The sequence below is a fragment of the Pseudonaja textilis genome, chromosome 3, assembly GCF_049901715.1.
Source record: "Pseudonaja textilis isolate UNSWEBS1 chromosome 3, rPseTex1.2, whole genome shotgun sequence".
Classification (NCBI taxonomy): Eukaryota; Metazoa; Chordata; class Lepidosauria; order Squamata; family Elapidae; genus Pseudonaja; species Pseudonaja textilis.
The window spans coordinates 130,142,822-130,167,922 of NC_141992.1; the positions used below are offsets into that span (position 1 = coordinate 130,142,822).

A 25,101-nucleotide genomic window follows, 5' to 3' on the forward strand; every position below is an offset into this window, starting at 1 on the left:
AAGGTTCAAGATTCTACAGTCAGTAGATGAAAAAGTTAGTGATGCTCTATTGGTACTAAGAATTTTTGGGTATAACTCCCACTTGGGAATCACTTGGCTGGACAAAAAGCAGTAATTTTATCAGAAATACATATATAATACCAAATTTATTTTAATTTAGATTTTATATCGTTTGAGAACTTTGGTGACCTACAGTTTCCATGGTAAAAGTGTTGAATATTTAGTAAATATGCCCATATAGCAGTACTGTAGTGAATCTTTATGAAATATTATAGCTGTTTTCAAGACCTTGTATTTTTCAAAACAAATATACTGCAATAGGCACAGGAAGCAAGCTGTGAAAAATTGAAGGAAAAATGGCTGGACATAGATTAGGAAGACTCAGGTTCAAAATTCCACTCCATGTGGAATTCACAGGGTCCAATCATCTCTTTCAGCACAATCTACCTCACAGTATTGTTCATGGGATATTATGAAATGTGATCCTTGCACTTTGGCTTGAGTTCCCAGAGAAAAGGCAGGGTATAAAGGCAATAAATAAAAGCATAAACGGGATAGCAAACAGATCTGACAAAATGACATGAGGATAACGTACATGACTTTACAACTTGGACATGTTCTCAAAAGTTCCTTTCACAAGATTTCAAAGTATAATTTGCAGGGTCATATTGAGCAAAATAGTCCATATATTTAACATAAAGGTATATATGATTCTAACATTAGAAATGTAAACTAATGATATCTTGCAACTTACTTCATCCAGTGACAAATTTCAACCATTCCTATGATTTCAGAAAGTACACAAAATACAGACATGAGAAGGAAACAAAACCTCTAAGATGACCATATAGTACTTTACACAGAAATCTGCAACACCATAAGCATCTACAAGATACACTTCCTTAACAGAAATGCAATTTGTGTTACATAGATACTACAGCACTCACTTATCTACAACCAGGGCAAATTTCCAAGGCACAAATTCAAGTGCTGTCATGGCTGCATTTGAACACAATTTAATATGATGAGAACAATGTTCTGGATTTGCATATTTCCTTTTCCTCCCTCACAACCTGGCCAAAATTTTGGAAGTTTCTGCTTTTTTATTAACCAGAGGCTAATGTTTGTTGAATCTTAAATTCTGATTAATTTTAACTCTGGCATATTTAATAAGGCAGCTTCATTACCCATGGTTTGAAGCTTGCTTATTTTAAAACATGTATAAAATTAATTATAATTTATTGATTTTGGAATGCAAGGCAGACTGCACTTAAAGGAATCCAGAAGCAAGAAACTTGTAACTGCACCTTCTGTTATATGGAAGGAGGAAGACTTTAAGCCTGAGGTTCAGTAAAAACTTTTTTAATGTGATGTTGAAACTGGCCACTGTTATCTTATAGATCACACTAAGAATTTATTTAAAATGCATACTTTTTAACAAAAGGCTTTGGGAGCAAAACATGCACTGTGCTTAATTTTTAATATAATTTATCTATTAAACTAACAATATAGATTTTCTTTCTAATTTTTAAAGGTAAATCTTGAAGAACAGCATCGCTCCTGAGCATCCTTAGGAAGTTCAGGCTGTTTAGCGCTTTGTTCCTAGAACTTCTTTCAAAATGACAGTCAGTTCAGAAAATAACTACTGTCAACAAATGACTGGCTAAAAACGTGGATTTCAGATTTCTCCATGGAATTTTAATAGAATATGTCCCTTGCTTGGTTTAAATTCCTATAGAGAATAAAGCAAGATGAAACCAGACAGGAAGAGAAATTGTCTCGCACACTATTTACATTTCAAGTCTATTCTCTGGTAGGTTGCACAGTGAATGTCTGCGAGTTATTCAGAACAATGCTTGATGTTTTTAAGGCAATACCATATTGCAGAAATAAAAAAAAGAAAACACCAGAACTTGAATTCTGCACGCAATTAAGTATTGACCTTCAGTGCCTTTTCCCTTCTGAAACCCTAATTGATAGGAACATTTTAATCATATGCATTACCAAGTTCCAGATGATAATTCAAGAGAGAACATTTGTTTTGCAAGCAAATTCACCGATTATAAAAATCAACACTTGACAACCAAATAGAATTCAGTTTAAAAAAATACTCTAGAAGTATTTTTTAGGCCAACAGGAGCTTATAAATACTTCTGACTTGGGGTAGCATATATTATTTCTTACTGAGAATTTTTCCAAAGGGGCTGTCAAATGTTAAAATATATATACCACATTAGTCCATTCTTTTTTTGCCAACAAGTCCTATTATCGTGCTCCCGATAAATGACATTTAATAGATATTTTTGGAAAGTGATATACAAGCCTGAAGAGCTTTGCAAGAGGCTCTTTAGTTCATATGCAAAAGAAGGAATGAGCAATCTATTTATTGGCAACACAGAGGCAATAATGCCAAATAAAGAAACAATAGGATTAGAGAGTTGTTTGGATTAGCCTTCCTGTCCAAAATCTTCTGTGAACTTCTTTAGTTTTTCCAGGTCCTGCTCATTTACTGTTGGTTTTGTATTGGCTAGTGACCTCAGCATATCAGCCTGCACATAAATGAAAGGAGAGTTAAGAGCTGCACATTTCTCCATCATATATATTCATATAGATAGCACACACATTACAATTATGTGAGTTATGGCATGGGAGAAGAAACCAAAAGGAGCTATAAAAAGAAAGAAACCATAATAGCCTCTAACATTTCTAACAATTGTTCAAATAATAATCACAATTCAGAAGTCTAACAATATTATTGGAAATCTAACAATATAAGCCACCTCTCCTCTGTATTACTGGTACAGGTAGTCCTCGACTCACAACTGTTCATTTAGTGACCCGTTTGAAGTTACAAGGGCACTGAAAAAGTGACTTGTGACAGTTTTTGACACTTATGACCATTGCTGCATCCCCATGGTCATGCGATCAAAATTCAGATGCTGGGCCACTGGTTCATGTTTATGACGCTTACAGGGTCCCGGAGTCATGTGATCACCTTTTGCAACCTTGTGGCAAGCAAAATCAATGTGGAAGCCAGATTTACTTAACTACTGTAGTAAGAAAGGTCACAAAATGGAGCAAAACTCATTTAACAACTATCTCGCTTAGCAACAGAAATTTTGGACTCAACTTCTTTTTTTTTAAATCAAGAACTAACCGTGTTACTAACATAACAACTGCAGCGATTCATTTAACAACTGTGGCAAGAAAGATCGTAAAATTGGACAACATTCACTTAAGAAATGTCTCGCTTAGCAACAGAAATTTTGGCCTCAATTTGGCTGTAAGTCGAGCACTATCTGTACTTAGAAGGAATGCATTGCTGTAAAATGATTTTATTGCTTACAATTAACAGCAGAGCCCTCTGCTTCTACTCAGAAGCTAAGTTCACTTAAGTGGTTTACTTTCAAGCACTTACTTATATAGTACAGCCTAAACATTTCCAACCAGCAATCACATTTCACAATGCTTTACTACTTCGTGTGTTACAGCCCAAAGGGTTGTAGATTTCATTCTTCCTTAACTCAGAATTTTAAAACACTCTAGAGAAAGATTTCAAAATGCAGATTTATAGGAAAACAAAATAACCATGGGATATTTCACTATACATAGTTATTTCAATTGCAAACAAAGTTAAATGAAGAAGTAACTGCAGAAATGTAATAGGGAAACTAGACAAACACTCCCTCGATGGCATAAGTTAGCCTCTTCAGAGATGAAATCAAAATACATTTGTAGTCAATGAAGAAAGCCTTTCTCGTAATTGTTTAAAACAGCTTCTCTTTTTCCGAACAAGTTTTGAAAAGAGAGGTGGCGGCTTTGAGTTGGTCAGATTATCGTTAGGTGTCATGCAACCTCAATGGGAGAGGATATTTTTCCTGGCAGAGCAGGACTGCTGATTGAATGGGAAAGAAAGGTATATGACAGGTAACTTAAGGAACCCAAAGGCGATTCAAATCTGCAGCCTCTGCATAGAAAATACAATGCTGGTGGAACTAATGGCACACCTGGGAGATTAAATTATGTGCCTATGAATGCTTCGAACTAGTACATTTAATTACATTCTTGCACAGAAAGATCTTTCTATGCTTTGTAATTAAAAAACCCCCCATAAAATAGGCCATCATCTTGTTATGGTTCAGCAATACTTTCTCAGGACTTTGAAACAGAAGGAAGTTAAGAATTCCGAAAGTCTCTATTGAGCCCTAAAGAAAGAATAGGCGAACATGTTTGCACTGCTAATTTTGTATTCTATATTTGAAGCTCTTGCTTCAAATTAAATGTTGCATATGTTTCTTTACTTCAACTCTCTATATCATTTTTCTTTGGGGAAGGGTGTGCATTTGAATCAGCCTTGATCCTTGGCAATCACCGGAGGTTTTCTTGGCAGCATTTTCAAAAGACGTTTGCTAGTGTCTTCCTCCTAGAAAGGGAGCGACTGTTCTAAGATATCCCACTGCTTTTGTGCCCTAAGCAAGAACTGGTGATCTCCCGGTTTCTAGCTTGGTGCCACTGTCTCGATAGATGCTTAGTGTTAGTATCTACAATGAGAACCATTATATATCATTTCCATTAGGTTCCAGAAACTTTATTTGAAAGCTTAGTTATACTTTGGTCTACTGAAATCAAGAGGACGTTAGATTGATCTGTCTTAAAAGGGATAACTTTGATTTAAGTTGAAACATTATATTAAGCCGTAATTGTTTAAGCATTGAGATACACACCACACATACATGAACACATGCAATAATTAGATGGATTCATGCAATATACGAAGCAACTGGAAAACAAATTGGATTTTTGAACTAACACGGTATGTGAACCCAGCTTCGGTCTAGATTTAGTTCAATGTTTTGTAACATAAAATGATTTAAGCTGTTTTTTTTTAACATTGGAACTTTTAAGTTTTTATAAAGAAGGTTTTTTTTTTAGCATTTCTCAAATCAGGCCACCATTTTAAAAAATCTTTTAAGTAGCATCTAACATTTGTAGTGTTTGTCTGCTTGTGCAACAATTGTTATCTGGATATATAAACATGTAAGAGATGAACCCTAGATTTGGATTAAGTTATTAAGAAGGCTGAGCTGTTTTGTGAGAAGCCAGCTCCTACTCATCCATCACTTTTGCAAAAGGCAAGATCTCCTTTAGTCAACAATGGAGACTTTGTGGGCAGCTGTTTAGCAACATTAGATCAGAAACTTGCCTTCTGCCTTCTTTTACGATATTTTTCAACTTCCCAGTGCAGCCTACAGTCCTGGTAGTTGCAAGTCTTCTTCCATTCAAGTATTAAACCACTTGGAGCCCTGATAAAATCAGCCAAGTGTTGTCACCTACCGAAGCATGTTTTTGTAACTAAAAACATTTCCCCGCTTTTGAGAGAGGCATACTATTATTTGCTTAGAAGTTGACAAAGTATGACTGCAAGCCAAGAGCTCATTTTATAAATAACTTCAATTTGTGTTGAAGGAAACTCTTCCTGTGTGTTAAGGTGAATGAACTGATAGCAATGCTTTTTAACTCATGACAGATACAGTCATGGGAAAAAGTATGGTTAGTCACATGGTATTGGTTGCATAGTGACTGTTCAAAGTTACAATGGTCCCATCTGGGGATGCTTTTGATCTTTATTTGAAGTTAGAATGGTCATGTCCCCATAGTCACGTGACTGACCTTTGGCCTCTTGGAAACAGGACCGCATTTATGGCTGTTTGCATGATCCCATGACTGTGTTTTATGATGGTTTTGCCGAAAATGGGTAATTCCGGTTTTCAGTAAAATTGCACCCATAGTAAATTACTGGTTTACTTAATGATTACATGTGCCTAACCACTAAAAATAGCTGTAAAATCAAATTGGACGCATGAGCTACCTTGTTTGCCACCATCATGAATTATGACTGTGATGGGCAGGCTCCATTACAGTCATAAATTGAGGTCTACCTGTATAGCAATCCACTGAAATGCTTGGCTTTGCGTTTATGTTCATTAATCTATACAATGGATTACAAAATGTAAATGGTACATAGTACTAGCACAAGCATGTAGACTTATACTACCACTTCACAGTGCTTTACAGCCCTCTCTAAGCAGTTTACAGAATCAGCATATTGCCCCCAACAATCTGGGTCGTCATTTTACCCACCTCAGAAGGATGAAAGACTGAGTCACCCTTGAGCCCGTGACAATCTAACTGCTGGCAATTGGCAGATTTTGCCTGCAATATTGCATTTTAATCACTGTGCCACCACAGCTCTTACATATTTATTATATCCCCTTTATCTATTAGTATTCTTGAAATGATCAAGTATTTGTATATTTAAATATATCAAAAAAGTAAAAAAAAATCAGTGGGGTATACTTATTTCTACATATGACTGTAATTCTTATTCATTCTTATCTATTTGAGGAAATTAAATCACTGAGTTCATATAACACATTAAGCCATAATTTAATTGGGATCCTGAAACTTGTTATGCCATAAGCCAAAGGTAGAAAAACTTTCAGTGGCTGAGGGCTACATTTCACAAATATTTTCAACAGAAACTAAAGATTATCTTGCAGACTAGATAATTTGCAAAGAGATTATTACAAACTCACATCACTGTCTTGCGATGCAAGTAACCTAATTCTAAATAATGATGCAGTAGGTTTTGGGGTAAGAATCTTGAATTATTGATCTTCTTTGCCTACATTATTTTGTTCCATATTTCATATTCAATCTTTAGAAGCTTTATGATAGCAAAAATTCTCGAATCATTTAAACTTTAAGGTTAACTCAGAATTCTAGAAGAGAATTCTGAGAATTAGAATTAAGAGAATTCTTATTTACCGGTATTAAGCATAATAATGCTTAATAATATAATATTAAGCATAAATTACACTATACAATTAAAAAAACTTATCTAGTACCATACCTGATTTGTATAAAAAAGATTTCAGTTCAATTATTAGCATTTTCAAAGACTTTAAAAGGCTTCATTTTGAATCTTGAATTACTGATAAGTCAGAGCAACTAAATCTAAGTTAAATGATCAGGTATCTACTTTGACACAATACATTCCTTTGTATTTATACATAAACATAAAGAACAATTTTGGTATAGTGGTAAAGTTGTTGGCGTAGAAACAGGACACTGAAGTCTAGGCCTACTTTAAGCATGAAAACTATCTGAGTGACTCTGAGTCATTCTCTATCTCAATCGAAACCACCTCAGAGTTTGTTCTGGTTAGGGAAACAGGAGGCGGGATTAAGTATGTTTACAGCTATGAGTTATAATTAACATAATAGTAATAATAACCCCAGCTTTAAAATTTTGTCTATAGGGTGGTTGTGAGCTAGTACAGTAGCCATTAGGATTTATAGATTGATATAGAATGACAAATGTACACAAAAGTTTTTGATTATCAGATGTAAAAAATGACGTGCACTGAAACAAGAGGGAAGTGCTCAGCCCAGGCAAGGTGTATCAGGATAAGTATAGGATTCCATTTGTTCTGAGCCAGGCATCCTTTGCCATCTGTCATGCCACTTTGGCAATCCGTAAGGATTTAGAAGTTACCTGAGGTCTCTGAAAATACTCCCCAATTGAATCTGTGATCTTTATTCTAAGATGCTACAGCAGGCCAAAGTCAAAATATTCATAATAAATAAACACTGACCATACAAACAACAGGTTCCAGAAGTTTATCTCCTGGTACGTCCATCCAGGTCATTTCAATGGCATTGGGTTCTCCTGGAGAACACGGGGTGAAGAGATCTACTAGAACATTTGGATCTGATAGTGATGGTCCTTTCACCTTTGAAACAAACAAGAATTTTGGGGTCAAGACTGAAAATATTTGGAGGCATATACGATTAAGAAGAATGATGGTCAGTTCATCAATACAGATGTTTCATTTTTGTCTAATCAGCTTTTAACATTGCTCCTAAAAAGGTTGAACATATAGAAATCTCTTTGACAAAAATAGTAACAAATATAAAAATTACTTCCCATCTTTTGTCTAACCAGCTTTAACGTTATTGCTAAAAAGATTAAATATATAGGACTCTTTGACAAAAAACAAAAACAAAAAAGCCTATTCAAAAACAATTATTTACCAATTTGGAAACATATTACAGAACTCGTTAATGAAAGAAATTACATTTGTCCTGGTTAGGAAAACTTGCAGCAAAAAGATTAATATTTTTACCAAGACAATTATTTTATTTCATATTATTCCATCTCATATTGATAAGGTATAGACAACCAGAACACAGAAGTATATGGTCTAATAAAAGGCCAAGGGTTAGATACAACAATCTGTAATCTACAAAAAGAAATGTGGTGGCCTCGCTAATCATACTATTATGCCAATTGTGTCATATGGGCTTCAAAATGGATTACATATATCTCCTTATGGTTTCATGCCTTTAATGGAAAAAAGAAGACCTTCCATAGATATATGCGGGTTGCAGATCTGCAGTCTGCAGATATATGTGGGTTGATATACACAGAAATAAACAATTTTGAGAGACTAGTATTGAAGAACTTTCTTACATTTGGTTAAATATAAGAAACAATAAACAATAAACCTAGATTTCTAGTTCCTTCTTGAATTTCTATTTTATGAACAACTAAAAAATAAAAAATTTGCTCAGTGAAGAGGCAATAGTCTATTTACATCACAACATGTTAAACATGTTATTATTAATAGGGTAAAAGTAAGATATTTACTCTTCCACATTCAGTTATTTTTCAATATTCTGAAATTAACAGCATTGCAACAAAAAAACTGGAAGTAAGGGAGATTAATTTAACTGAACTTGAAAATCTTTAACTGAACTCGAAAATCTTCTAATTGATATTGAACATTTAATAGTGAACATTTAGCAGTTTCTGTTAGGTACAATCTATTACATACTGTATATACAATTACTATATACAATTCAGTTGAACTGAAACAGGAAAAATCTATTATATAGAAATAGAAAGAAAATGTGAAAACAGTTATAGAGATAGAACAATTTCAGTGGGAAAATAACATCAATAACATCACCTCATATGTTATACTTAGAGAAAACTGGTACAAAATGTTTTATTGCTGGTGTATTATTCCAGTCATAACTGCTAAATGAGTAGCTTTTTCCCACACCCTCCCAAATACTGGAAATGGAAAAATAGGTTGGATCTTTCTCCCACATGGGGTAGTAATACTCAGTAATATTAGAAATTAATTTATTGAAGAATGGAACCAATTTTAAAAGTAGTAATTCCAATTTAACCAGGGAAATTTTGATAAAACTTCACTTTTAAGCCCAGAGTAAATCAGGTATATATTGGTATCAGATGAGACCACAAAAAAACAGTTCAGTCTAAGAAACCTCTCTGCCATCTTTGTACTATGCCATTGTACGTTGCCAGAGCTATCACATTGCCAGAACTAATGTTTCCAAACCAAACATACCCCTTTAGGTAGTAGTAAAAGAACTAAGAGATAGTAGATGGAGAGGTTGGGAAAGGAAAGAGAATATTTTATTTAACTCTCTCAATAGCAACTCCAACAGCTCCTCTCCCAAGAGACCTGAGCTTCAGAAACAGGCCTTAATTCTTAAAACTGAGCTTCACAAACCTTTTTTTTTTTTTAAAAATCCAACCTGTAGGGAAACTTCAAGGAAAAAATTTGAGTTAATTAATGAGCTAACTGTTGCTTTCATTCACCCTCTTCTGCTCCAAGAATAGAACTTATTGAGTGCTTTCCACCACAAGCACTCTCAAGTTAGACTGAGATGAGGAAATCATGAGTTCATGCTGCATTTCAGAGACATGGGATCAGGTCCCTTAGGCAATATTTTTTGATTCTTGGCAGAAAGAAAAGAAATCCCAGCTACTCACTTTTTTGAAATGTGTTGCTGATTGAACTTTCCTAACTGGTTGCATTAGAGCATCACGTACTATGATGCTAACATCAGCCCCTGAATAGCCATCAGTTCGCTTTCCAAGTTCCCGATAATCTGATTCAGACAAGGTATTTTTAGTAGTCCCAAGATGAAGCTTAAACATTGATGCTCTTGCATGATCTTCAGGTAAGGGAATATAAATCCGCTTCTCAAACCTTAGTAAAAAAAAAAATCACAAATATTAACTCTTATCCATGACCATAATACAGCATTTCAAATGCTGAACATGACGGTCACACTCCTTAGAGTATTTAATGTAAATTAAATAATTTACTAAAACAAGTTTTGCAAGACAGCAAATAAAGAACTAAATTTAAAAAGTCGCTTGGGGTATCACATTCCTGGATCGGCAACCAGAACTGGGAGTAAGAATTAAGGCAGAATATTTCCAGTATTATTTGCCAAGTTTGAGCTTCAGTCCTAGTTTCCTTTTAGACAGACACTGCTTCCTGTTATGTGAAAATAATGTTTTTAATAAAGAAATTTGCCTGTTAAGTGGAACAAAATGTTCTATCTCTGCATTGTAGTGGTGCAATGGTTAGAATGCAGTATTGCAAGCTCGTTCTGTTTATTGCCAGTAATTCAATTCTTGCCAGCTGAAGGTTGACTCGGCCTTCCATTCTTCTGAGATGGGTAAAATGAGGACCAAGACTGTTGGGGGCAATATGCTGACTCTGAGAACTGCTTAGAGAGTGCTGTAAAGCACTGTGAAGCGGCACATAAGTCTATTGCTATTTATTATAAGATGTAATGTTATACTACCCTGGTGTCCTTTTTTGATATTCATAAAATAACACCTCATTTATGCGGATGTCAAAAAAATCTCCTGTTTACATAAACAAAGGAAATGCTTTAACTATGATGTAAAATCAGTTTTCCAGTCAAAAATGCTCTGAAACCATGAGCCATTCTGGCTCAAACCGTAAGAGAGAAGTCAATTCTTTACCTCCTCCTTATGGCAGAATCTAGAACCCAAGGGATATTTGTAGCTCCAAGAACCAAAATTCCTTCATTGTCTGTTCCAACTCCTTAAAAAATAAATGAATTTAATCAGCGCCCATTTGTAGAATCTTTAGCATAAAGAAGTTACAAAATAAATATACCGTAAAACTTTCAGCTCCACATATTATATATTAAACACGCTCATGCACATAGTCATTAAACACCACTGTATTTTATTATATCCTTTACGTAATATACACTCATGCTTTAAAGTACTCTAATTAACTACTTTAATAATTTACCTTGCATCTGAACCAAAAACTCTGTTTTAATTCTCCGAGCTGCCTCACTTTCATTTTCACTTCGGGAACCACATAAAGAATCGATTTCATCAATGAAGATAATTGAAGGTTTATTTTCTCTGGCAAGTTGGAATAGATTTTTCACCAGCCTAGGAAGCAATTTAAATTGTATTAAAGAAAAGGGCAATGATAAAGCACAGGAAGACAACTACTTTTTATGTGTGTAAAATGTGAATCTAAAATGTCAAGCTACCACATGTAGGAAGGTATTTAAAGCTTTTGCAATTAAATTTTAGTTAAGGTAGTCATTCAGATAAAAATGACTTTCATTCAATTGCTTTATACATGTTTTCATAAATTAAATTGTAAAGTCACAAATTCTTGGAACAGCTTTTAATGATCAAACATCCTTTCTGAAAAGGAGTTAAACAATCTGTGATAAATAGTTGTTATAGGAATTGGATAGCCTTAAATATTTCTAAAATAAATGTTTGTGAAGGACACATGTTTTAGGGAGTAATTCACAAATTTATAAGACCATCTTTCCTTCTGACTCATTTTATCGTTATCTATTCTTTAATCATCCTAACATCTTTTTATTCCATCATCTTATTCCTTGATCACATAAAAATTGCATAAAATTTACATTTAATTCATTCCACCATTTTATCAAATATGGACAATGAATAGTTGAGAGGACATGGGGCCCGGTAATTAAAAGCAAAAATGCTTATTCTGATGAAGATATTATGGAACGGTTTATCTGAAAATAGTGCTCCGGGGAGCAGAAGATGGCATTTGTCCTCTTCCAGCAGACAGTAAAATTGTAACAATGCCTACATTTGGATCAACACGCAGCACACAGAGACTTAGACATTAACAGTGGTTTACAAGAAAGCTTTCTTCTTCTTAACACACAACTTCTGCACTGAATACTGGACACAAGGAAAAGGAACCATGTCCTCTAATGGTTGCCATTTATATACACACCTCTTAAAGGGATTTTTAATCTCCAGTCTTAAAAGGAAATACCTATACTATGCTGAATCACTCTTGTTACATCAGCCTATATTACATCAGATTCACAGCATCTGGCAGCTATTCACCGCTGGTCAGTTCTTAAATCTCAATACCTTAACAAATTGCTGGTCAGAGAATAGCACATTGTTTAGCTAATGTAGCTGTTCATTCAGCTGTGCATTCATTTTTTTCCCTTAACAAGATATCCTAGCTCCTAGCATTTTCCCATCAATGGGCATCACGAAACATGCAAAACCATCAAATTTTCTTTACACCCGTACAGAAGTATAAATTATTTTATAAACACCACTGTTTTACTTCTTCATCAGTAAGAAATTCAGGATTATAAGTCTGATTTTTTTTCTTGATTTTTTTTTTCCTGATGTACCTGTCACTGAATAATTATTTTTAAAAAAGAGTAACTATTGTAAAATGGGTCTTGCTGCTGTGAATGATACATGAGATACATGACAGAGCAATGGAGAACAACAGAATCAGTCCTCATAAGGATAAATTAACCAGAGATACAGGTAGTTTCTGTTTCATAGGATTCTGGCATAGATTGAATATAATAAATTGGAGTGGGGGGAAGAAGAAAAGCTTCATGCTAGAATATTGCAATTCTAGTCAGGTATCAGTGGCTGCTTGCCTACCTTGATCCACGGTGTAATTATTTCTATATTTATTTTGAACATTTTAGGTTAGGCAATAGTTGGCTATTTAAATTTATTTATGGGTCTAAGATTCCAAATGTTTAAATTGTTTGATCAGTTACTACTCACTTTTCACTTTCTCCCAACCATTTTGAGACAAGATCTGAAGATGATACAGAGAAGAATGTAGAATTGTTAGCTTCCGTTGCAACAGCTTTTGCCAAGTAGGATTTCCCAGTTCCTGGAGGTCCAAACAGAAGGATCCCTCTCCAGGGAGTTCGCTTCCCTAAAAATAAATGAGTGACATGATATGGATGTTTTAGAAAATCTAGTAAGTTGCCTGCTCATTGAGCACGTACAAAGCAGTCACACACTTCTCGAAAAATATTTTAACAATTTTTAAAAATCCCTTTTGCATTGCCTTTTTGCGCAGGCTTAATCTGAACAGCTTGGTCAGCTTAGTGGTATTGTTATTTAATTCCTGGTCAGAACTTAACTGTAGAGAAGGAAGTTGAGCTGCATTTATTAATTGGATAGAGCTGATGTCACTGGCTGAATTTTGTGCAACACTCAATACAGGCTGGATCATAGGTGTGATTGTGGGACAGTTACTGTAATTCATACAAACATGACCATCCTTAACAGGATTTCTTTCTGTCCAAAGCTAATACCAAGTAGAGACTCACAGGGACAAAGTAGAGAAGCTACTTGTATTCCACATATCAAGCCATGCTTGTCTTGGAAGTGGAATCACAGAATCCCAAAACTTGGGGGATTAACATCCATACTAGAATAACTCTGACCCTGGACCATTATGTTCTTCATTATCACAATGATGAAATTGTCCCAGTTGTCATTAGACCGTACTGACTAAAATACTGCAATTATCCCAATATATTTCAATAGTACCATATTGGGGATGGCTGGTCTAAAACAAGAAATACAGGTAGTCTTCAACTTACAACAACAGCCCAAAATTTCAATTGCTAAGTGGGACATTTGTTATGTGACTTTTGCCCCATTTTATGACCTTTCTTGCCACAGTTAAGTGAATCACTGTAGTTAAATTACTCACATGGTTGTTAAGTGAAATGGGCTTCCCCATTGACTTTGCTTGTCAGAAGGTTGCACAAGGGGATCACATGACCCAGGGAAACTGCAATTGTCATGTGAAATGTGAATAGCCAGGTGCCTGAATATTGATCATGTGACCATGGGGATGCTGCAATGGTAGTAAGTGTGCAAAATGGTCACTGGTCACTTTTTTCAGTGCCATTGTAACTTAGAAGGGTCCCTAAATGAATTGTAAGTAGAGGACTACCTGTACACAAATTTTGTGTTGACCAATCTTCTTATCTACAATGAAACCAGTTGTGTTTTTTATGGGCGTCTATTAAATAATAATAGCTTTTGTAGATAGAATTTCTTGGCAGAGTAAGATTTTACTTAAGTTGATGAAAAATATTACTTTTTATTCTTCCCTTCAAGGAACATGGCTAGTATATAATGCCTCTTCTCAGCCTATTTTATACCCAAATATAGTTAATTAAGCTAACTGGGAGATACTAATCTGGATGTTTCCCGTCTAAAGTCTCACTTCAGTGAGCTCTACATTACACTAGTTCTATGTATTTGATGGAAAACTCCAAAATTCAACAAGTTCTTCAGTAATAAAGATACAAATACCAGGCATTAGCTCAAGAATTAGCAGTCTATTCAAGCAGTCACATGAATAGCATAATGAACAAAACAAATATATTGTACAAAAAAAAATGTGAACAGAGATTTTTACCCCATTACGTAGCAACAAAATTCCACAGATACATGTAACATTAAGTAGTCCAAAAACAATAAGGTAACTCCATACATTTATATTCTTGCATTTAGCCATAACTATTATTCTTCCTTTGAGAACACATTTCTTAACTATATTGCCTCACTTTCACAGCATGTATAGCTGTGTGAAAAAGTCCTGCATGCTTTCATTGTCACTAAAGATCACAGGCAAAGGCTTATACAGTCTATGTCGAAGTGATGCCGCCTAAGGCCTGGCCGATTTCATATTAGTAACCATGTTACTAATATGAAATTGGTTCTTTTCGGGGCCACAAACAATAAAAATGTTAACAGAACACTAGCATCGACCTTAGTAATTGCAACACTGGGTATGCATCAGTTAATCTGTTTTCATAGTCATTGTAAACATGCATTTTAAGCATGCAAGAAAATTCACAATCCCCATCCAAACAGCACCAAATTGCAAAAAGCTTATGCTTTTCACTTAAAAACCACCAGTATTTATTTAAATATAACAATATTTGCATAGCAGTTAGCATAAAATATCATGAAATCAATGGCCTATCCAAAAATGTCATAAATCGTAAAGCATGCAGGACTTTTTCACACAGCTGCATCTTTCTTATGAAAGCTAAATGACCTTAGTTGTACTCTCTATCTCAAACATCTGAGGATTAGGCTAGGAAGACACTGATTGCATATTCACCTGTAAAAAGGTGAGGAAATTTAATGGGCAATATTACTGCTTCTTTAAGGGCTTCTTTTGCTCCTTCTAGTCCAGCAACATCACTCCATTTGACATTTGGTCGTTCCATGACAATGGCACCTGTAAAGCAAAAGACCATAGGTAACCACGTTTCATACGGTATATAATTCCTTAAAAAATTAAATCAAAATACCCCCTTTAAAGTAAAATCTGAAACAAAATTTTTGACAATCAATAGAGAGCAAACACAGCATATTTATGGTTTACTTCAGACAAAAACAAGTAAGCAAGTTATGGTCATTTCACTACTGGAAATACTATTGTAATCCAAACTAAGTGCAAAGTGCTACAATATTAATACGACAATTTCACTAAATGATTGCCAAATGTCCTATATGTTTTTCTTTAAATCTGAATTTTAACTAGCTATTTATTTCGTGCCCTTAGATTGCTGTGAAATTCATAAGACAGCCCATGCCGTTTTACATGATTCATATCAATTCTAATAAAGGAGAATAGGGTTGACATGATGCTTACTATTATATTCTATGGTAGAACATAAACTGATAGAAAACTGCACTTTTTACTAGCACTGATGATGTTACCTGGTTTGTGTAATGAAACATCTGCAAGAAAACAAGCACGCTCATAGAGCATAATGGACCCCTCATACCAATTCATCATAGGTACAGTGATGCTAAAAGTTTTGGGGATGCATTTGAATTTTTAATATTTCTGCATAAATAATAAACTAAAATGGGATCTGTTCTCCAAGCAAGTCCTAAAACTAGACAAACAACCGAATTAAATAAAGGGGTCAAAAACATTATGCTTGTTTATTAGTTGAGGAAAATGATCCAAAGTTAAATATCTGGGTGTAGCAAAAGTATAATCTAGGATTATAACTTTATTTGAAGGGGAAATTAGAATCAGGCATTTCAATCAACAGAATGATAATCAGGGATAAGTGAGGAAGGAGATTCTTATTTTAAAGAACAAAATGCTGGATGTTCTCTATCGAAGTCTGTTCTTCATAAGACAAGAAGGGTGCCATGGTTCAAACAAAGGATATTTTTGAGCCCTTCCAAAAAACAGTTGTTGATGCTCACTAGGCAGGAAAATGTTACTGAACTATTTCCAAACAGTTCGGATTCCACCAGACCACTGTCAGGCAGATCATGTACAAATGGAGGCAATTTAATGTCACCATCTAGTGGTCGACCAACTAATATCACACCAAGAATAAGGCATGTAATACTTAAGGAACTTAAAGCTTGCTTTTGAGAATGTCAATGAACACTCAGCAACAATGGTGTATATGGTAGGTTTGCAAGGAGAAAGCTGCTAGTCTCCAAAAAGAACAGTGTAGCCTATTTACAGTTTGTGAAATATCATGTGAATAATCCAGAAAGCTATTGGGACAATGTTCCAAAATAGAACTTTTTAGCTTCAATGCAAAGCATTATGTTTGATAAAAGGCAAATGTTGCATTCCAGCATAAGAACCTTCTTCCATCTATCAAACATGGTGCTGGCAGTATCACGATATGGACCTTCAGACCAAGACATTTGCTATCACTGATGGAACTGTGTATTCTGAATTCTATCAGCAAATTCCACAGGAAAATGTCAGGATATCTATCTGTGAACTGAAGCTCCAGAGAAAGTGGTCATGTTGTAAATGTAAGACAACAATCCAAAACACACAAGTCCTATGACCAAAAAAGTGGTTAAAACAGGAAAAAAAAGTTAATGTTTTGAAAGTCCTGATCTTAATTCTATAGAAATCTTACAAAGTGGCCAATTCATGCAAGGAACATCCTTGAATTGAAACTGTTCTGTAAAGGAGAATGAGCCAAAACTCCTCCGAGCCAATATGCATTTACAGTAAGATTGATCAACCATTATCAGAAAATTTTAGTTCAAGTTATTACTAATCAAGGGAGGGTCACCAGTTATTGAAAGCAAAAGTTCAAATACTTTTGTCACACGATTTATAGCTCTGAATCTTTTTCCTCAGTAAATGAACAAATAATAGAGTCGTCCTCATAAAACATCATAAGAGATAGCAGAGAATGATGCCAGTAAAGACGACAGCTATTCCTTACATTCCTTAAACTTTTCATAATGAAGATTTTCCTCAACCTTCCCACAAAAACGAAGTCAATTAGTCAATCTGATAAACTGTACAGCAGCAAACCATCATCTTGCTCACTATAAAAACTGAAAGGCTGGGATCAATAAAAAATCAAAATTGTTTGAAACAGGAATAACTATTTACAAATAGTCAAAAAGCAAAAGAGCGTATGTATTAGGTTTGCAAGTATCCTATGTGCCTTTTTTACTTATGAAATCCACTATATTATAAGGATGATAGGAAAGTGTGCGTAATGTTTAATATCTTGCAACTCTTCATCTGACAACTTAATAGAAACATTTTTGTTCAAAATATTAAGAGCTTCATGGAAGGCTACCTTGAAGTTGATTCTGTAGCTTCTTTTTTTCAGGATCATCTGATTCTCCTTCCCCATCACTATCATTCCTAATTTGGGTGTAAGTAAAGCACACAGCTAAAACAGAGATAGAGTATTTTGCTCAAGACTGATTCATTTCTAACACAAATAGTCTTCCCTCAGAGAACATACCAAAAAATACCAGAAGTTCAGGTTCTTATACATCTTAAAGTATATTATTACCAAAAAAATAACAAAAAAGCAGATTCTTACTCTGACCTGGTCCCTTACTCTTCTAACTCCCACCTCCCAAATTATACAAGATTTCTCAATATGCTGAGGAAGGTATGCATTTATTCTTAACCTGATTTCTAGTAAGTGTGAGAGTTAAAGTTTGGAAAGCTACTGCTGGGAAAAAAACAAATAAGTTCAGTCATTACAAAGCTCTCTCCAAACAGCATGGAAGTTGTTTTTCTGCCTGCAACAGGAAAAAGCACTGAGGCCCAAAATTCATTTGAGTACAATAGATGCATCCGATTTTAAATCAGGTTTGGAACACATCCAACAAAATCAACAGCCAATTCTGAATCCAATACGATATTCTACTGCTCACTATTTCATGATTAGAAACAGTAAGCCTATCACAAATTTAAAAAAAAATGCAGAGAAAGACAGGCAGATACCAAAAACCTCTCTACCCACCTCCCTCAAAGATAGCCGAAACAGATACAATGGATATCAGATAGGAACTATTTACAAAGTACCCCTGACAAAAGTTTATATCTAAATAAAGTCTGGCCTAATTAACAAAAATCAAAACAGTTTTTCACTGATATTTGACTCCATTCCTTTCCCCTTTTTGCTTCTTGATCCATTCAGATATACACATGCATGCATAAAAAACAGTCTTCTTCTTCTTCTTTTTCTTCAGCGTTTGTCTCGCGCTCGGGCGAGGTCCGCTAATGCGCATGCATAAAAAAAAAAAAAAAATTCTGACTCCGGTTAACTTACATATCATTGTTTTCCTTTACATGGTCATTATGCTTGTTTCTAAAATATTTGGTTCTAAGAATTATGTGCATTATGGTGTCTTTTAATTTGTTCTTCCCAGAGAGGTTAGGAAATAATGAACATAGTACCGAATATTGTTTTTTTTTTTTTAATGCATGCATAAAAAACAGTATTCGGTACTATGTTCATTATTTCCTAACCTCTCTGGGAAGAACAAATTAAAAGACACCATAATGCACATAATTCTTAGAACCAAATATTTTAGAAACAAGCACAATGACCATGTAAAGGAAAACAATGATATGTAAGTTAACCGGAGTCAGAAAAAAATGGTATAAAAATACAGAATATACTGTAACATTTCCATAATTTGCTAAAACCTAATAATATTTTTGGAGTACTTTTCTGCATGACACAGAGAGAAACAAATTTTAAAATCTTGGAATAAAGGAAGACAGCATACCCTTTTTCATCAGCTGGACCAGATTCTTTCACTGGTTTAAGAGGAGTTTTCTCCTTCTTTTTCAAATAGTCCTTCAGCTTTTCTGCTCTGTCCAAATATTCAGTACATTTTGCTCTGATGCTTTGTTTTGCTTTGTCACCCTGTGCCTCATCTGATAATAAGAAAAAGTCTACTTTTACTTCTTAAAGAAATAGCTACTCAAACACGCCCCCCCAATCTTTCTCATTAAACCACTATAAATTGTTATCAGTGAACAAAGATTCTGGAATAGCTTAACAATTATTTGGTTTTTAAAGAATGTTGGTTATTTTATTGAACTTAAAGCCAAAACAGATTGGGATATTTTTAACATTGGGACCTATAAGCAAACAAATATGTACAGCTTCTATACTTCAACAAACCTTTCCTCAGGGAAAAAAAACAATGCCATAGAAAAAAAATAAAAAATGAATTAACTAAATAGTAACTAAATTATTAGTTATTTCTAACAAGCAGGAAAGGTAAAATAACTTTCTAAATGTCTAAAACTTTCCATTGAAATATTAGATGGTCTTCTGATAGTCCAGAAAATGTAGCAAGGCACAAAACACAGATGAGTAAGACGAGTTGACCTCTTTTAGCAATACTTCAATGTTAAGTTTATGTATCTTCTTCCTCATTTTTAGTACTTCCCTCTCCTGCTACTTTTTCTCAAGTTAATTAATTTCCTATCTTCACTGCTTTTTCTTACTCTTTATAATTAATCTTACAATTCCTTTGGGAGGCATTCTTCACCCAACACAGAATATATTCATTTTTTACCTTTTGCTCTCACTGGTAGCCAACTTACATTTCTTCAACTGTCTCTTTCACAACAAATTCTTAAGTTCTTCCTTAAAATGCTAATGAACTTATTTCAACTGAAAGTTGTGACAATTCACGTATTAATATTTTAATTTATTACTAAGTTAGTATTTCTACCTTTAAAGGGAATCCTTTAACGGACAGTAGGATAGGATCCTAATCAGAACAATTAATCACATCCTTGAGACCATTAAAAACTGTAAAGTTCACCTGTAGTTTTAGAAAACACTCCAACAATTCTAAAAGCCATTAGGGAATGCTTTTAATTCTGCTTCTAACACAGGGAAGAACATGAAGTTTATTTCTAGCTATGTATGTTTAGTATAATTCTTACATTTAACAACATGAAGAAAATACTGCACAGCATGTTGATACAGATGTAGGGCTTCCTCAAAGTTCCCTGCTTTATCTTCTTGTGCTGCTTTGCTAGCAAGGTCTATTGCTTTCTAGAAAAAATAAATTAAAAAAATTAGGTCAATTGTTCTTTAAGTAAAATAGGTTTTCAACATGTGAACCCAAGAATATAGTAAGATTACATTACAACTCCATTTTGTAACAGCCTTAAACTATTATACTGTTATTAGTACTTTGCCCAGATCTCTTGAATGCAAATCTTGAAGTGTGCATGTCCTGTTTATGTTGCATTATTTTCTATGAATCCCAGAAAAACATTTCTGCTAGGACCAAAAAAGTTTCATCAAAAGTTTTCTTTCTCTTCTAACCTGAGGATTTATTACCTCATACAGTATGAGTTTGTTTTTGTAATTGTTTGCATTTATTTACATTCCTACCGATACTGAATCCTGAAGCACCTACATTGCAATTGAAAGCAATGAAATTGTTCTGTAAGAGATTACTAAGGGAAATAAATTGTCCCAAATATAGCATGTTGTATTATGGATATAGCGATGATTAAAAATTATGACCAAGAACATTTCACTGATCTGAATGTGGCCTGTATACTATAGAGATGTTTCATTCTTTATATGAAATGTGTATCAAAAATCCTTGCAAATATTTTTTAAAAGTAGCTACTTAAGTTTCCAACATTCTTATAAAACCAGGAAACATTTTCTTTATAATGCCACACAAAAATTTCATTAGCATATAATTATTATATACATATTTATTGGAAAAATAGTTACATTAAAATTGTGATAAGGTAATAATCACTTTGCAAGAAATACATGCATATTTACCTGTGTTTTCAAGTAAGACTTTACATTTATACATTATAATAAAAGTCATATTAAGAACATAATGAAAGAGTAACTAATTCATCATGCTACTAATAAACATTGTTTTCGTTTGAGCTGTATATTAAACACCTCTAATCAACCAATAACTTGGTTTAATAATACAATTAAAGATGACCACTATACTTCCTGTGTGGCTCTGCTATGAAAGTATTTGTGGAAGATAACTGAGAATCAAGGTGCGTGGCTATGATAATGCTATGGAACCAGAGGCGTAATCAAGTTAAGTTAGAATAGTTTCCTTCAACCGATTACGAAGAGGAATAAATAAGAATACTCCTTACATCTCCACCCGCATACAGGTAGTCCTCGGCTTATGTGAATCTGGTTTCCCCTTTGACTTAGCCAGTCAGACGGTTGCAAAAGGGAATCACATGACTCTCAGATACTGTCACCATCATACATTGGAAACAGTTGTCAAGCAACTGAACGTAAATCCCATGACCATGGGGGATGCTGCTATGGTCCTAAGGCTGAAAGATAGTCCTAAGACTTTTTTTTTTTTAGTGGCTTTGTAATGCCCAACGATCACTAGGTGAACAGTTGCAAGCCGAGAACTCTGCAGAAAAAAAGCAATTACTACCCACCTGCCTTCAATTGAGGACCTGTATACTGCACGAGTCAAAAAGGCTGTGAAAATATTTACAGACCCCTCACATCCCAGACATAAACTGTTTCAACTCCTTCCCTCAAAACGATGCTACAGAGCATCGCACACCAGAACTAGACACAAGAACAGTTTTTTCCCGAAAGCCATCACTCTGCTAAACAAATAATTCCCTCAACACTGTCCAACTATTTACAAAGTGTACACTACTATTACTGTTAATCTTCTCACCACTCCTTCTCACCCATTCCCTCCTACTTGACTGTTTCCTAGTGATTTGATTGTTGTACCCTATGACTATCATTAAGTATTATACGTTATGATTCTTGATTCTTAATGAATGTACCTTTTCTGTATGTATACTGAGAGTATTTACACCAAGACAAATTCCTTGTGTGTCCAATCACACTTGGCCAATAAAGAATTCTATTCTATTCTATTCTATTCTATTCTATTCTATTCTATTCTATTCTATTCTATTCTATTCTCTGTGGCAGCTGAGGGGCTGCCATAGAGAGGAGGGGGCCAAGCTATTTTCTAAAGCACCCGAAGGCCAGACAAGGAATAATGGATGGAAACGGAACAAGGAGAGATTTAACCTGGAAATAAGGAGAAACTTTCTGACAGTGAGAACCATCAAGCAATGGAACAGCTTGCCCTCGGAAGTTGTGGGAGCGCCATCACTTGAGACTTTCAAGAAGAGATTGGATTGCCATTTGTCAGAAATGGTGTAGGGTTTCCTGCTTGGGCAGGGGGTTGGACTAGATGACCTACATGGTCCCTTCCAACTCTGATTATCTGTTATCTGACTACCGGCAAGGAGAACAAACTCCAAATTTTGAGTCCCTCACGCCGACTCTGACCTAGGGAGGCTTCTTGAGCTGTTTGGCAGAACAGAAACAAACAGGATAATAACACCACCCTGCCATTGCCACAAGGCATTTGAACTTCAACCCTAATTTCTTGAACCTAATAACCCAGGACCAGAACATTACCAGAATAATTTTGGTAATGTTACTTCTTCCAGGAAACACTTTTCTCCAAGCCACGCCTTTGGCTCAATTCTCCTCCTCCCCCTCTCTTCCTCCTCCTTTAAACTTCCTGGCCAGGACTAGAGAGCGCTGGATCAGAGCGAAAAGGTCCCGGGGTTGCAACGTCCCGTTCCTCACACGGGCCAATCAGTTAGTTACTCAACTGTGAAGGCCCGATGAAGGCAAAAAAAAAAAAAAAGGGGGGGGCTTTTCTCCTGAGGGTCGGGAAACTTGGTTCCTATTACCGGGTTAGTCGGGGGACGGGGGGACGGATAGCAGGACCACAGTAAAAGCCACAACGGAGGGCCCAGGTGGAACTCAGCCCAACTCAGTCTTCCCCCACCCCCCGAGCGGCTTGAAGGCGCCCCCCCCCATACCCGGTCCCTCCGAACGTCACGCTTCTTCCTCCCCTCCCTCTTGGAATGTGGGAGGCGCCTTTCCCACGCGACCACCCCCCCCCACTCCCCGAGGTCCCGGCCAGGAAACGCTCACCTGCAGGTTGGAGGTGGCCGCCATGATGGGCGGGCGAGGGAGCGGAAAAGGACAAAAGAAACTGAAAGGGAAGCCTAATGGCGCGCGGCCTCCCCCCCCCGCCTTAAGAAACTCCGGTCGCCCGCTCCCCTCCTCGCCCTTCCGTCGTTCTGCGGAGACAAAATTATCTCTTTTTTTTAAAAAAACAAAAAAACCAACAACCCCGAGTAACTTCCGTCACTCGGTCCTCGCAGCCGGGCGAAATCGACCCAAACGGCTCTTCCGCATCCGGTGAAAGGTGCTGACGTCACACACCGCGCCTTCGTCGGAACAGGACCGACAGGAAGTCAAAACCGGAAGTGCAAAATTATGGGCCGCTTCGTGATACTCGGGGAGGCGCATGCGCGGCAGGCCGTCTTATTTGTGTTGCTGTGCTGCCTGTTGGTGTAGAGATAGTGGGGTTCGCAGTTTTGCGGATGATTGCTTCCTCTGTTGTAATATAAAGGAACGTGCCTTTTGTTTAAAAGCAACTTAAAAAAATTATTAAGTTGCAATCCTACTTTCTGAGTAAGCTTAGCTTAAATTAATGCTAAATATAATGAGGACGACTTCCTTCGTAGGAAATGGAGATTGCACGGTTTGTTTTATGGATTGTTCTTGCTCCGTCAAGAAAAGTACAGCAATGGTCCTTAGTGCCAAACAAATGAGCCCTCTTCTAGAATGAAGCTCTTTGAACACGTGTTGGGCGTCATTGGCATATTGATGACACTAGTGGAGAAAGCAACAAAAGCCCCCAAAAAAAACCCATACCAAAAGACAAGATGAGAAACAATGAATGGAAACTAACCAATGAGAGAAGCAACCTAGATCTATGGAGAAATTTCCCAGTTGTGGGAACAATCAGTGGAACAACTTGCTTTCAGAAGTTGTTGCTCCATCAGGAGGCTTCCAAAAAGGCTGACAATCATCTGAAATGGTATAGAATTTCTAAAATTCTGGACTCATGCAGGTTCACCAAAATGAAGGTGTTCCAATTTCAATTTCAAGCCTTTGTTGTCAATGCACAACATGTACAATAGATTGGCTGAGCCTCCCTTAGTGCACCCCGCCCCCACATAAACACATCTCAATAGCTCACAGTGAAAGAAAGAAAATCCCTAACCCAGTAAATCATACTAACAAACACACAATTCTCTACCTATATGTGTGCATAACAAATTGCACCAATGTGAGCATATTGCACATTGAGCTGGCCCTGCGAATCTAATTATACTACATAGTTATGATATGTTGCATTCAGGAGTCTGACAGCCCACGGATAAAAGCTGTTCTTCAGCCTGTTTGTACGATTGGCTATACTTCTATATCTCCTGCCCGATGGTAGGAGAGTAAAGAAGTGTTGACCAGGGTGTGAATCATCCCTGAGGATTTTCCTCACTGCTAAGGCAGCGAGTCCTGGCAATTTCATCCAGTGATGTCAGGGGACAACTTATGATGTTTTGTGCTGTGCTTATCACCCTCTGTAATGTCTTTCTACCTGCAGCTGTCAAGCCAGCATACCATACCGTAATGCAATAAGTGAGGATGCTTTCTATCGTCGACCGGTAAAAGG

The 25,101-nt window shown here is 35.9% G+C and overlaps 1 protein-coding gene across 1 annotated transcript; it reads right to left on the reverse strand.

Moving 5' to 3' along the window:
- Positions 1-127: 127 nt before the first annotated feature.
- VPS4B (vacuolar protein sorting 4 homolog B) lies at positions 128-23,827 on the reverse strand. Its single transcript, XM_026701085.2, has 11 exons — positions 23,511-23,827; positions 20,459-20,570; positions 19,282-19,432; positions 17,829-17,896; positions 15,356-15,475; positions 12,982-13,138; positions 11,180-11,328; positions 10,882-10,963; positions 9,871-10,090; positions 7,658-7,795; positions 128-2,549 (listed from the first exon to the last, which is right to left on the reverse strand). Exons 1-11 carry the CDS (start codon positions 23,532-23,534, stop codon positions 2,448-2,450), a joined length of 1,323 nt encoding a protein of 440 aa, XP_026556870.1. The 5' UTR covers positions 23,535-23,827; the 3' UTR covers positions 128-2,447.
- Between the last annotated feature and the right edge of the window lie 1,274 nt (positions 23,828-25,101).

Bases quoted from the DNA above. Each gene is read 5' to 3' on its own strand.
- VPS4B (XM_026701085.2), bottom strand. From the start codon at position 23,534: ATGGCGGCCACCTCCAACCTGCAG. The intron at 17,897-19,281 runs GTATGCTGTCTT...CACCCAAATTAG, and splicing joins GGTCCAGCTGATGAAAAAGG to GAATGATAGTGATGGGGAAG. The intron at 10,091-10,881 runs GTAAAGAATTGA...TTTTTTACTAAG, and splicing joins GATTCTGCCATAAGGAGGAG to GTTTGAGAAGCGGATTTATA.